The sequence below is a fragment of the Engystomops pustulosus genome, chromosome 5, assembly GCF_040894005.1.
Source record: "Engystomops pustulosus chromosome 5, aEngPut4.maternal, whole genome shotgun sequence".
NCBI classification, from domain to species: domain Eukaryota; kingdom Metazoa; phylum Chordata; class Amphibia; order Anura; family Leptodactylidae; genus Engystomops; species Engystomops pustulosus.
In genome coordinates, this window is record NC_092415.1 from 202,896,143 (window position 1) to 202,909,977 (window position 13,835).

Genomic DNA, 13,835 nt, shown 5'->3' on the forward strand with positions numbered 1-13,835 from the left:
AGTCCAATGATCTGATCCCAGTCAGGGAGTCCTGCATGAAGCTTACCAATTAAAGACACTGGGGCTTATTCACTAAGGGTCGCGTGCTGCACTTTCGTCGGACTTTCCGACGTTTTCGGGATTTGTGCAGATTGGACAGGTAATAAACAGGTGTCTGCGCTGGGATTGTGTTGCACGCGGTCAGATTGAGGCGCGTCTGCGCTGCTTCCATGCAACAGAAATCGGGGGGGGGGGCGGCGGTCTGACGATCCGACTGATTCAGACTGAGCGCGGGATTTAAGATTCAAATTGTGTCGCAAGACAATGCACTTACATGCACAAGGAAGGAGAAGGTGAACTCCAGGGACCTGAGCGGGGAAGCGACACATGCAGGATATCGGGCGCAGGATCTTAGTGACTCCCCACACAGCGCATTATACACGGACAATGCACTTACATGCACCAGGAAGAAGAAGGTGAACTCCGGGGACCTGAGCGGGGAAGAAACACATGCAGGATATCGGACACACGATCTTAGTGACTCCCCGCACAGCGCATTATACACGGACAATGCACTTACATGCACCAGGAGGAAGAAGGTGAACTCCAGGGACCTGAGCGGGGAAATGACACATGCAGGATATCTGGTGCACGATCTTAGTGACTCCCCGCACAGCGCATTATACACGGACAATGCACTTACATGCACCAGGAAGAAGAAGGTGAACTCCAGGGACCTGAGCGGGGAAGCGACACATGCAGGATATCAGGCGCATGATCTTAGTGACTCCTCGCACAGCACATTATACACGGACAATGCACTTACATGCACCAGGAAGAAGAAAGTGAACTCCGGGGACCTGAGCGGGGAAGCGACACATGCAGGATATCGGGTGCAGGATCTTAGTGACTCCCCGCACAGCGCATTATACACGGACAATGCACTTACATGCACCAGGAAGAAGAAGGTGAACTCCGGGGACCTGAGCGGGGAAGCGACACTTTCAGGATATCGGGTGCAGGATATTAGTGACTCCCCGCACAGCGCATTATACACAGACAATGCACTTACATGCAGCAGGAAGAAGAAGGTGAACTCTGGGGACCTGAGCGGGGAAGTGACACATGCAGGATATCGGGTGCAGGATATTAGTGACTCCCCGCACAGCACATTATACACGGACAATGCACTTACATGCACCAGGAAGAAGAAGGTGAACTCCGGGGACCTGAGCGGGGAAGCGACACATGCAGGATATCGGGCGCAGGATCTAAGTGACTCCCCGCACAGCGCATTATACACGGACAATGCACTTACATGCACCAGGAAGAAGAAGGTGAACTCCGGGGACCTGAGCAGGGAAGCGACACATGCAGAAAATCGGGTGCAGGATCTTAGTGACTCCCCGCACAGCGCATTATACACGGACAATGCACTAACATGCACCAGGAAGAAGAAGGTGAACTCCAGGGACCTGAGCAGAGAAGCCACACATGCAGGATATCGGGTGCACGATCTTAGTGACTCCCCGCACAGCGCATTATACACGGACAATGCACTTACATGCACCAGGAAGAAGAAGGTGAACTCCAGGGACCTGAGCGGGGAAGCGACACATGCAGGATATCGGGCGCAGGATCTTAGTGACTCCCCGCACAGCACATTATACACGGACAATGCACTTACATGTACCAGGAAGAAGAAGGTGAACTCCAGGGACCTGAGCGGGGAAGCGACACATGCAGGATATCCGGTGCAGGATCTTAGTGACTCCCCGCACAGCGCATTATACACGGACAATGCACTTACATGCACCAGGAAGAAGAAAGTGAACTCCGGGGACCTGAGCGGGGAAGCGACACTTTCAGGATATCGGGTGCAGGATCTTAGTGACTCCCCGCACAGCGCATTATACACGGACAATGCACTTACATGCAACAGGAAGAAGAAGGTGAACTCCGGGGACCTGAGCGGGGAAGTGACACATGCAGGATATCAGAAGCACGATCTTAGTGACTCCCCGCACGGCGCATTATACACGGGCAATGCACTTACATGCACCAGGAAGAAGAAGGTGAACTCCAGGGACCTGAGCGGGGAAGCGACACATGCAGGATATCGGGTGCAGGATCTTAGTGACTCCCCGCACAGCGCATTATACACGGACAATGCACTTACATGCACCAGGAAGAAGAAGGTGAACTCCGGGGACCTGAGCGGGGAAGCGACACATGCAGGATATCCGGCGCACGATCTTAGTGACTCCCCGCACAGCGCATTATACACGGACAATGCACTTACATGCACCAGGAAGAAGAAGGTGAACTCCGGGGACCTGAGCGGGGAAGTGACACATGCAGGATATCGGGTGCAGGATCTTAGTGACTCCCCGCACAGCGCATTATACACGGACAATGCACTTACAAGTAAGTAAATGTGCCCCAATGTGGCGCGGTCACAGAGCTGTATCCTCCGCTCTCGATCCTCTCAATAGACAGAACTTTTTTCCATTTCCCTATTTATAACACTGGACGAGGTTCGGTTTTCCGCTTCCTATTGGCTCCGTGGAATATTCCGTGCAATGTTATGGAAAGCTGGAAAAAAAATCGTGTGTCCTTTCCTTGTGGGTTCTATTATTACGGCTGTCGCTGTGCGGTTCTGATTCCTGATTCTTTGGGTCGGTACAAGCATCGGGATTTCTGTAGTTTTTATTATGTTTTAAAACATTTTTTTAATAAAAATATATTACAATTTTTTTGCACAAAAATAAATGTCCCATATTCTGACGCCAATAACTTTTTCATACTTTGGGATACGGACCAGTGTGGTGTCATTTCTCACGTGATCCGATCGTTACACGTATGCGATTAGGCCAAGCCCCTCCCCTTTATGTTTCACAATGTAATTCAAGCACCAAGTGTGAACACAGCCTTAGCCCCAGCGTGTAAGGACACAGCACCTGCCATCCTCCATTCCTCCCCCCCCCCCTCAGACATAAGGACACGTTACTACATGATGGGTTGGGCAGTAATCAGACCTTCCTCTCTGGGTGCGTTATTTGTTTGGTCTTTATAGTCAGGGACGTGTATAAAGGTCAGTCACGTATCTAGGAATGGAGGTAAATATTAACCTGGAGGCCGGGATCCTATGGAGGGTGTGAGCGCTGCTCCTGCTGCTCTGTAACGTCCTCCTCTATGTTATCTCTATAGACAATGCACCACGTGACCTCGGGGCGGGTGACTCACGCGCCTCGCGCTGGTTTGGTCCTTCCTCCTCCCCGTAGTGTGTGACGTCACGGAGAGGCCTCCATAACACAGAGAGAGAGAGAGAGAGAGACTGAGACTCCCGGAGACCCCGAGATTACTGTAAGTACCGGCCCTGCCCTCACAGCCTGTCCACACACTGCGGTATTGTATCCGCTCCAGGGCAAGGAGGGCATAGGACTACAAGCACCAGCAGGACCTAGCAGCATGCTGAGAGTAGTAGTAGTGGGAGTCTACCATGGGTACTGATACAACTACAACTCTCAGTGTGTATCTGACCGGCAGACTATCTCATAGGGCTACAAGGACCATGCTGAGAGTAGTAGTACCAGGAGTCGGGCTGCTCCTTACCTGATGTAGAACTACAACTCCCAGTGTGTATCTGACCTGCTGACTATCTCATAGGACTTCAAGCACCAGCAGGACCTAGCACCATGCTGAGAGTAGTAGTACCAGGAGTCTCCTTACCTGATATAATGGGTACTGATACAACGACAACTCCCAGTGTGTATCTGACCTGCTGACTGTCTCATAGGGCTACAAGGACCATGCTGAGAGTAGTAGGAAAAGGAGACTACTTACCTGATATCATGGGTACTGATACAACTACAACTCCTAGTGTGTATTTGACCTGCTATCTCATAGGACTACAAGCACCAGCATGCTGAGAGTAGTAGCACCAGGAGTCTCCTTACCTGGTATCATAAATACTGATACAACTACAACTCCCAATGTGTATCTTACCCTCTGACTATCTCGTAGAACTACAACGACCATGCTGAGAGTAGTAGTAGTACCTGGAGTCTCTTTACCTGCTATCATGGGTACTGATACAACTACAACTCCCAGTGTGTATCTGACCTGCTGACTGTCTCATAGGACTACAAGGACCATGCTGAGAGTAGTAGTACCTGGAGTCTCTTTACCTGCTATCATGGCTACTGATACTATTACAACTCCCAGTGTGTTTCTGACCTGCTTACTGTCTATCTCCTAGGACTACAAGCGGCATGCTGAGAGTAGTAGTACCATGAGCCGGGCTGCTCCTTACCTGATGTAGAACTACAGCCCCCAGTGTGTGTCTGACCTGCTGACTATCTCCTAGGACTACAAGCAGCATGCTGAGAGTAGTAGTACCATGAGCCGGGCTGCTCCTTACCTCATGTAGAACTACAGCCCCCAGTGTGTGTCTGACCTGCTGACTATCTCTCTCTCTTCTATCTGGGCTCTGCTATCCTGGCCTGGCAGTACACCACTGCTCTGGTGCCTCTAGTACAGCCTGGATTGTGACATGTGTTTTTGTAGTTACAGCAATGATGCAGCTGCTTACAGTCGCTTATATAGCACTTCCATACATGTATATATCTATCTGCCAGGGCATTAAAGGCTCCGTCAGTGCATCCAAGGGCTAACTGCCAATGGAAACTTGTAGAGGCTCAGTACCCTGTTAGTAGCAGCACACTGCTGTGCTCTTAGCTCTCTGCATTGAGCGTGCAGACTGTGTTAGGTGTCCCTGGAGAGATGTGTAATCAGACCTTTGTTTGTAATCAGACCTTTGTTTGTAATCAGACCTTTGTTTGTAATCAGACCTTTGTTTGTAATCAGACCTTTGTTTGTAATCAGACCTTTGTTTGTAATCAGACCTTTGTTTGTAATCAGACCTTTGTTTGTAATCAGACCTTTGTTTGTAATCAGACCTTTGTTTGTAATCAGACCTTTGTTTGAGAGATGTGTAATCAGACCATTGTTTGCAGAATAGTAGCTAGACCTGTGTCCTCACACTGCTGTGCTCTTAGCTCTCTGCTTTGACCATGTGCACTACTGACCAAGCTGGGGAGGTGTAATATACTTATGTATGTCGTTAGTAGCAGCAGAAACGTGAAATATGGATTTATATTCCAGGATGGTAGCTTCACCGAGTGCACTGGGGGTATGTTCTCACACTGCTGCGCTCTGTGCTTTCTGCATTGAACATGTAGACTGCAGCCAGTGTTATGTGTTGTCCCTGGAGAGATGTTTAATCAGATCTGTGTGTGTGTGTAAGTAGCAGCAGGACTGTGATATATGGATTTATATTCCAGAATTTAATCTTCAAGTGCACTGGGGTTGTGTCCTCACACTGCTGTGCTCTTTGGGGCCAGTGTGAGGTTCTGTTCCTGGAGGGATGTGTAATCAGACTTCTGTGTGTATGTTGTTAGTAGCAGCAGGACTGTGATATATGCATTCACATTCCAGGATTTTATCTTCCCCAAGTGCACTGGGGGGGGGGGGGGGGTTGTGTCCTCACACTGCTGTGCTCTGTACACTCAGAATTTTCCCCTTGTGTTGGCTAGATGAGAGCAGCTGCGCTGAAATAACGAGGACCCCCACAGCATAGAGCAGGAAGGGCAGTTCCGGTGATGTTTCGGGTTACATTTTGTCTTCTGTCCCCCTGCAGGTTCCGCTATGGGGAAGTCGTACTCTCACATGCCGCAGCACGCGGCCAAGGACGCTCCGCACGAGCCCGGTCTGTCGTCTGATGATACCAGCGCTCTCGTACAGTCAGACGCTCACGAGGAGAACCGGAGCGGAGATGTCTCTCATTTCCCATATGTGGAGTTCACCGGGAAGGATAGTGTGACCTGCGCCACGTGCCAAGGAACCGGACGCATCCCCCGGGGTAGGATGTGGGGGTCATTCACACAGGTGGTCTACATTAGTGCACAGGAGCCTTGGGTCGGTTTGGTTCTGATTTTGGGAGAGCCATAGATTACTGGCCTGGCGCTGCTGTGCATGGACATGGTGTAATGCCCTGTTTCCCCATTGGGGGCGCTGATTTCCTGTCCTGTATTAGTGTTATCGGACCGGCTGGATTACAGGGATTTTTCCATTTTTGGGTGGACTTTGAGTTTAGGTTGTGAAAACCTTGTGTTGTAAATTCCTTCCGCTTCCGTTTTTTGCTGTTTGAGGAACTTTCTGTGTCGTTTTGGGTTGTGGTTTTGTTCTTGCAACTTTGGTCTGTGTAGAAATCTGTGTCATCGGGATGTAATCGAGTTAATTTGGGAATTATTGGTGATTGGGGGTGGGGTGGGAGCATGTTCTGTTTTCCTCTCTGCGCTGGGGGACTTGACTGCTCAGGAAACTCATTGGTGTCTGATAGAAGGGTGTAATACTTCACCTCTCCTGTGGGGGTGCACTGATTTCCATCCCAAGCGACGGCTGATCCCCCTCTTCATACATCTCACTCTTACTCATGCATTTCCTAGCTGTAGATTGTCCCAACCAGATTCCTCCCCCCAATTAAAAATTTGTTAAAGGTTTCCAGAGCTGTGTAATTAAACAGTTTGTTTGTTAGTAGCAGCAGGACTGTAAAATTTGCATTGATATTCCAGGATAGTAGATTCCCATTGGTTGTGTCCTCACACTACTGCACTTTCACCAACCAGTGTTGGCTATAGGGCTTTTGTCCCTGGATAACTGTATGATAATACTTTTGTCTATGTTGTTAGTAGCAGCAGGACTGTTATATATGGATCTAGATTCCCAGATTGTAACTTCTCCCAGTGCACTGGGGGAGTGTCACATTGCTGTGCTCTGCTTTTTTCTTCAGACAGTTTTAGGTATTGCCTTCGGAAAGATGTGTAATCCTACTTTTGTGTATGTTGTTAGTAGCAGCAGGACTTTGAAATCAGGATTTAGATAATTGGATTGTAGCTTCTCCAGGTGCACTGGGGTGTGTCTTCACACTGCTGTTCTCTGTGCTCTCTGCAGCCAGTGTTGGGGTATTTTCCCCAGAGAGATGTGTAATCAAACCTTTGTGTATGTTGGTAGCATCAGGACTGTGATACATGGATTTTAGATTCTAGGATTGTAGCTTGTCCAAGTGCTCAGGGCTGTTTCCTCACACTGCTGTGCTCTGTGATCTTGTAGCTTATTCAGAGCAGAGTCTGCGGAGAGCACAGAGCATAGCAGTGTTATTCACAGCATTTTTCACAGTCCTGCTGCTACTAACAACATTCTCGATACACTTCAAAGGGAATGATCAGTTCCATTCTAAGAGCACAGCAGTGTGGGGACATGCAGTGCACTTTGAGAAGCTACAATTCTGGAATATGACAGTCCTGCTGCTACTAACACACACAAGGGTCTGATTACACATCTCTCCAGGGACAATACATACTGATGGGTCGATCCCCTGTAAAGTGTTGTACCCTTTAGGTGTGAAGGTGGGCGGGGTCAGAGTTACAAGTGGCTCATACATTGTATCTTGTTATTCCTATATTACACGCTAGTAATGGGATTACACGGGATGTGATGAATGAGCCGCAGGATGTTATACGATGTTATTTGTGACCGGGTCACGTAGAGACATGAACGGCGTTCTGTTTTCGGATCGCTCTGCCTCGCCAAAGTTTTTTTTCACTTTATTCATTGACCGCAAAATTTCCCGTCATGGATCAGATTATCAAATATTCTGGATTTTTGGATCAGGGTTGATGTCACATTTAAAGGGATTATCTAGGGGATAAATATTGGTGAAGTGAACCACCAGGGAGGATAATACTTAGCCGTTTACTCACCCCCCCCCCATCGGGGGAGGGGCTTCAGGAAAGGGGAGGAGCCTGGATGTTTGATTTTTTTTTTGCTTTGTGTTTCAGGTCGGGAGAATCAGCTTGTGGCTCTCATCCCCTACAGTGATCAAAGACTGCGCCCCAGGAGAACGTAAGTGATGTCATAGGTGTGAGGTCACAGGATCCCGTGACTACCTGACTGTAACCTCCTCCTCCCGTTTCCAGGAAGCTGTACGTCACAGCATCGGTCATCGTTTGCTTGCTCCTGTCCGGCCTGGCCGTCTTCTTCCTGTTCCCGCGCTCGGTGGACGTGCACTATGTGGGCATTAAGGCCGTCTACGTGACGTACGATGAGAGCGGCCCCTCCGTGTATCTCAACATCACAGTGAGTGTCCTAGTGCATAGACATACATGATCCTAATATCCGTGGAGACATCACCAGCCGCTGCGCTTAAAGGGATTTCCTGTTTTTTTTTGTGTTTTGTGACTCTTAAAGGGGATTTTTCAGCATTAGGGACAATACATACCTGAGGAAATGTAATCAGACCTTTATCCATATTGTTAGTAGCAGCAGTGCTGTGAAATATGTATTTATATTTAAGGGATTGCACAGGAGGTGTGTCCTCACACTGCTGTACCCTGAGCTCTCTGTAGACAGAGAGCAGGAGAAATGTGTAGTCCTAATGTGTTTATTAATAGCAGCAGGACTGTGAAATATGAATTTATATTCCAGGATTGTAGATTATCCAAGTGCACTGGAGGTATTTGCTGACACTGCTGTGCTCTGTGCAGACAGTGTTATGTACTGTCCCTGGAGAGATGTGTAATCAGACCTCACACTGCTGTGCTCTGTGCTCTCTGCATCCAGTGTTTGGTATTGTCTCTGGAGAGATGTGTAATCAGACCTCACACTGCTGTGCTCTGTGCTCTCTGCAGCCAGTGTTTGGTATTGTCTCTGGAGAGATGTGTAATCAGACCTCACACTGCTGTGCTCTGTGCACTCTGCAGCCAGTGTTATGTATTGTCCCTGGAGAGATGTGTAATCAGACCTCACACTGCTGTGCTCTGTGCTCTCTGCAGCCAGTGTTATGTATTGTCCCTGGAGAGATATGTAATCAGACCTTTGTGTATGTTAGTAGCAGCAGGACTGTGATATATGGATTTATATTCTATGGTTATACTGAGGGCGTGTCCTCACACTGCTGTGCTCTCTGCAGCCAGTGTTTGGTATTGTCTCTGGAGAGATGTGTAATCAGACCTCACACTGCTGTGCTCTGTGTACTCTGCAGCCAGTGTTATGTATTGTCCCTGGAGAGATGTGTAATCAGACCTCACGCTGCTGTGCTCTGTGCACTCTGCAGCCAGTGTTATGTATTGTCCCTGGAGAGATGTGTAATCAGACCTCACACTGCTGTGCTCTGTGCTCTCTGCATCCAGTGTTTGGTATTGTCTCTGGAGAGATGTGTAATCAGACCTCACACTGCTGTGCTCTGTGCTCTCTGCAGCCAGTGTTTGGTATTGTCTCTGGAGAGATGTGTAATCAGACCTCACACTGCTGTGCTCTGTGCACTCTGCAGCCAGTGTTATGTATTGTCCCTGGAGAGATGTGTAATCAGACCTCACACTGCTGTGCTCTGTGCTCTCTGCAGCCAGTGTTATGTATTATCCCTGGAGAGATATGTAATCAGACCTTTGTGTATGTTAGTAGCAGCAGGACTGTGATATATGGATTTATATTCTATGGTTATACTGAGGGCGTGTCCTCACACTGCTGTGCTCTCTGCAGCCAGTGTTTGGTATTGTCTCTGGAGAGATGTGTAATCAGACCTCACACTGCTGTGCTCTGTGTACTCTGCAGCCAGTGTTATGTATTGTCCCTGGAGAGATGTGTAATCAGACCTCACACTGCTGTGCTCTGTGCACTCTGCAGCCAGTGTTATGTATTGTCCCTGGAGAGATGTGTAATCAGACCTCACACTGCTGTGCTCTGTGCACTCTGCAGCCAGTGTTATGTATTGTCCCTGGAGAGATGTGTAATCAGACCTCACACTGCTGTGCTCTGTGCTCTCTGCAGCCAGTGTTATGTATTGTCCCTGGAGAGATATGTAATCAGACCTTTGTGTATGTTAGTAGCAGCAGGACTGTGATATATGGATTTATATTCTATGGTTATACTGAGGGCGTGTCCTCACACTGCTGTGCTCTCTGCAGCCAGTGTTATGTATTGTCCCTGGAGAGATGTGTAATCAGACCTCACACTGCTGTGCTCTGTGCACTCTGCAGCCAGTGTTATGTATTGTCCCTGGAGAGATGTGTAATCAGACCTCACACTGCTGTGCTCTGTGCTCTCTGCAGCCAGTGTTATGTATTGTCCCTGGAGAGATGTGTAATCAGACCTTTCCATTTTTGGTTACCCCCAGAATACATTGAACATCACCAACAACAACTTCTACTCCATAGAGGTGGAGAACGTCACCGGGCAGGTGCAGTATTATAAGACCGTCATCGGGAAGTCCAAGCTAAACAACGTCACCAAGATCGGACCCCTGGATACAAAACAGGTACTGGCCCCCCAGATTCTATAAGAGGGTCCGAAGCCTAGTCTGAGGGGGATGATTAATATTCCTATTGTCATTACAGATTGATTACACCGTACCCACCAAAATCGGGAAAGAATTCGACTACATGTAGTGAGTATTATTATCAGCTAATTGTATATGTAATAATGTTATATATCATTTATATCTGATTCTCTTCACTCCACAGCACATACTGCACCCTGCCCAGCATCAAGGTCCACAACATAGTGGTCAGCATGCAGTGAGTATCACAAGCATATAACTGCTATAATACTGCCCCCTGTGTACAGGAATATAACTACTATAATACTGCCCACTATGTACAAGAATATAACCACTATAATACTGCCCCCTATGTACAAGAATATAACTACTATAATACTGCCCCCTATGTACAAGAATATAACTACTATAATACTGCCCCCTATGTACAAGAATATAACTACTATAATACTGCCCCCTATGTACAAGAATATAACTACTATAATACTGCCCCCTATGTACAAGAATATAACTACTATAATACTGCCCCCTATGTACAAGAATATAACTACTATAATACTGCCCCCTATGTACAGGAATATAACTACTATAATACTGCCCCCTATGTACAAGAATATAACTACTATAATACTGCCCCCTATGTACAAGAATATAACTACTATAATACTGCCCCCTATGTACAGGAATATAACTACTATAATACTGCCCACTATGTACAAGAATATAACTACTATAATACTGCCCCCTATGTACAAGAATATAACTACTATAATACTGCCCCCTATGTACAAGAATATAACTACTATAATACTGCCCCCTATGTACAGGAATATAACTACTATAATACTGCCCCCTATGTACAGGAATATAACTACTATAATACTGCCCCCTATGTACAAGAATATAACTACTATAATACTGCCCCCTATGTACAAGAATATAACTACTATAATACTGCCCCCTATGTACAAGAATATAACTACTATAATACTGCCCCCTATGTACAGGAATATAACTACTATAATACTGCCCCCTATGTACAAGAATATAACTACTATAATACTGCCCCCTATGTACAAGAATATAACTACTATAATACTGCCCCCTATGTACAGGAATATAACTACTATAATACTGCCCACTATGTACAAGAATATAACTACTATAATACTGCCCCCTATGTACAAGAATATAACTACTATAATACTGCCCCCTATGTACAGGGATATAACTCCTATAATACTGCCCCTATGTACAGGAATATAACTACTATAATACTATAATACTGCCCCCTATGTACAAGAATATAACTACTATAATACTGCCCCCTATGTACAAGAATATAACTACTATAATAATGCCCCCTATGTACAGGAATATAACTACTATAATACTGCCCCCTATGTACAGGAATATAACTACTATAATACTGCCCCCTGTGTACAAGAATATAACTACTATAATACTGCCCCCTGTGTACAAGAATATAACTACTATAATACTGCCCCCTATGTACAAGAATATAACTACTATAATAATGCCCCCTATGTACAGGAATATAACTACTATAATACTGCCCCCTATGTACAGGAATATAACTACTATAATACTGCCCCCTGTGTACAAGAATATAACTACTATAATACTGCCCCCTGTGTACAAGAATATAACTACTATAATACTGCCCCCTGTGTACAAGAATATAACTACTATAATACTGCCCCCTATGTACAAGAATATAACTACTATAATACTGCCCCCTATGTGCAAGAATATAACTACTATAATACTGCCTCCTATGTACAAGAATATAACTACTATAATACTGTCCCCTATGTACAAGAATATAACTACTATAATACTGTCCCCTATGTACAAGAATATAACTACTATAATACTGCCCCCTATGTACAAGAATATAACTACTATAATACTGCCCCCTATGTACAAGAATATAACTACTATAATACTGCCCCCTATGTACAAGAATATAACTACTATAATACTGCCCCCTATGTACAGGAATATAACTACTATAATACTGCCCCCTATGTACAGGAATATAACTACTATAATACTGCCCCCTATGTACAGGAATATAACTACTATAATACTGCCCCCTATGTACAGGAATATAACTACTATAATACTGCCCCCTATGTACAGGAATATAACTGCTATAATACTGCCCCCTATGTACAGGAATATAACTGCTATAATACTGCCCCCTATGTACAGGAATATAACTGCTATAATACTGCCCCCTATGTACAAGAATATAACTGCTATAATACTGCCTGTGTGCTGCTTGTGTGCAGGGTGACGGTGACGATCTCGTACCTGGGGCACCCGGAGCAGCTCTCGCAGGAGGTGTACCAGTATGTAGACTGCGGGGGTAATGCTACCTACCACCTGGGGCAGTCCAGTCGCACCATCTTCAAGCAGCCTTGATGTCCCTGGTGACGCGGTGTTGTGTATGGCAGGAGGCGTCTCTATGACTTGGCGGTTTATGTGCAGGTGGAGGAGACCCTTTTTTCGTGGATTCGGATGTGAAATCCCAGGCTGAGGTTTTCCGTTTCCTGCTCATCTCCTGAGGCTCCGCCCTCAGACTCTGTATATATGTCTGTATATAATACCTTGTTCTGTATGTGTCTAACAGAGCGGTAGCACGGTGGACTGGCTCCTCCTTTTAAAGGGAACCTGTCAGCAGGTGTGACCATAGAAACCGCAGCAAGTGTTATGTATTGTCCCTGGATAGATGTGTAATCATACCTCACACTGCTGTGCTCTGTGCAGCCAGTGTTATGTGTAATCAGACCTTTGTGTATGTTGTTAGTAGCAGCAGGACTGTGATATGTCTTAATATTCCAGGGTTGTAGCTTCTCCAAGTGCACTGGGGTTTTGTCCTCACACTGCTGTGCTCTTTGCACTGAGCTGCTCCTCAATCCTGTCTCTCTATGTAAGGGCCGTAGTACTAAACCAGTAGCGGAGTGCAGAACAGAGGGAAGGGACTGTGGAACAATTCAATTCAGAGAGCACAACTGGAATATAAATCCATATATCACAGTCCTGCTGCTACTAACAACATACACAAAGGTATTATTACACACATCTCCAGGGACTATTTCTAACACTGGCTGCACAGAGCACAGCAGTGTGAGGACACACCCCCGGTAAAATCCTGGTATTTTTAAATCCATATATCACAGTCCTGCTGCTACTAACAACCTACACAAAGGTCTGGTTACACATCTGTCCAGGGACAATACCTAACACTGGCTGCGGTCTACATGGTCACACCTGCTGGCACATCCCCTTTAAGACTGAAGTATGATTTTTAAGTTTTTATTATTGTGTTTTTTTTTTTGTTTGTTTTTTTTATATAATCTTAGTTTACTTTCATGTATATGAAATAGTGATGATGTAGTGTTTTTTTTTTTTTTTTGTTTTTTTTTTCCTG

The 13,835-nt window shown here is 46.1% G+C and overlaps 1 protein-coding gene and 1 long non-coding RNA gene across 2 annotated transcripts in view; one reads left to right on the top strand and one right to left on the bottom strand.

The window, feature by feature from the left end:
- LOC140133788 (uncharacterized) overlaps window positions 1-3,248 on the bottom strand; it is a 27,730-nt gene extending 24,482 nt beyond the window's left edge. Inside the window, exon 1 of the long non-coding RNA XR_011855947.1 lies at window positions 3,111-3,248. This is a non-coding gene — a long non-coding RNA (uncharacterized lncRNA). The remainder of the gene's footprint in view (window positions 1-3,110) is intronic.
- TMEM106B (transmembrane protein 106B) lies at window positions 3,240-13,149 on the top strand. Its single transcript, XM_072154378.1, has 8 exons — window positions 3,240-3,345; window positions 5,681-5,902; window positions 7,881-7,944; window positions 8,019-8,178; window positions 10,214-10,354; window positions 10,434-10,483; window positions 10,560-10,613; window positions 12,694-13,149. The coding sequence occupies exons 2-8, from the start codon at window positions 5,689-5,691 to the stop codon at window positions 12,824-12,826; spliced, it is 816 nt and encodes a 271-aa protein (XP_072010479.1). The 5' UTR covers window positions 3,240-3,345; window positions 5,681-5,688; the 3' UTR covers window positions 12,827-13,149.
- Window positions 13,150-13,835: the final 686 nt, after the last annotated feature.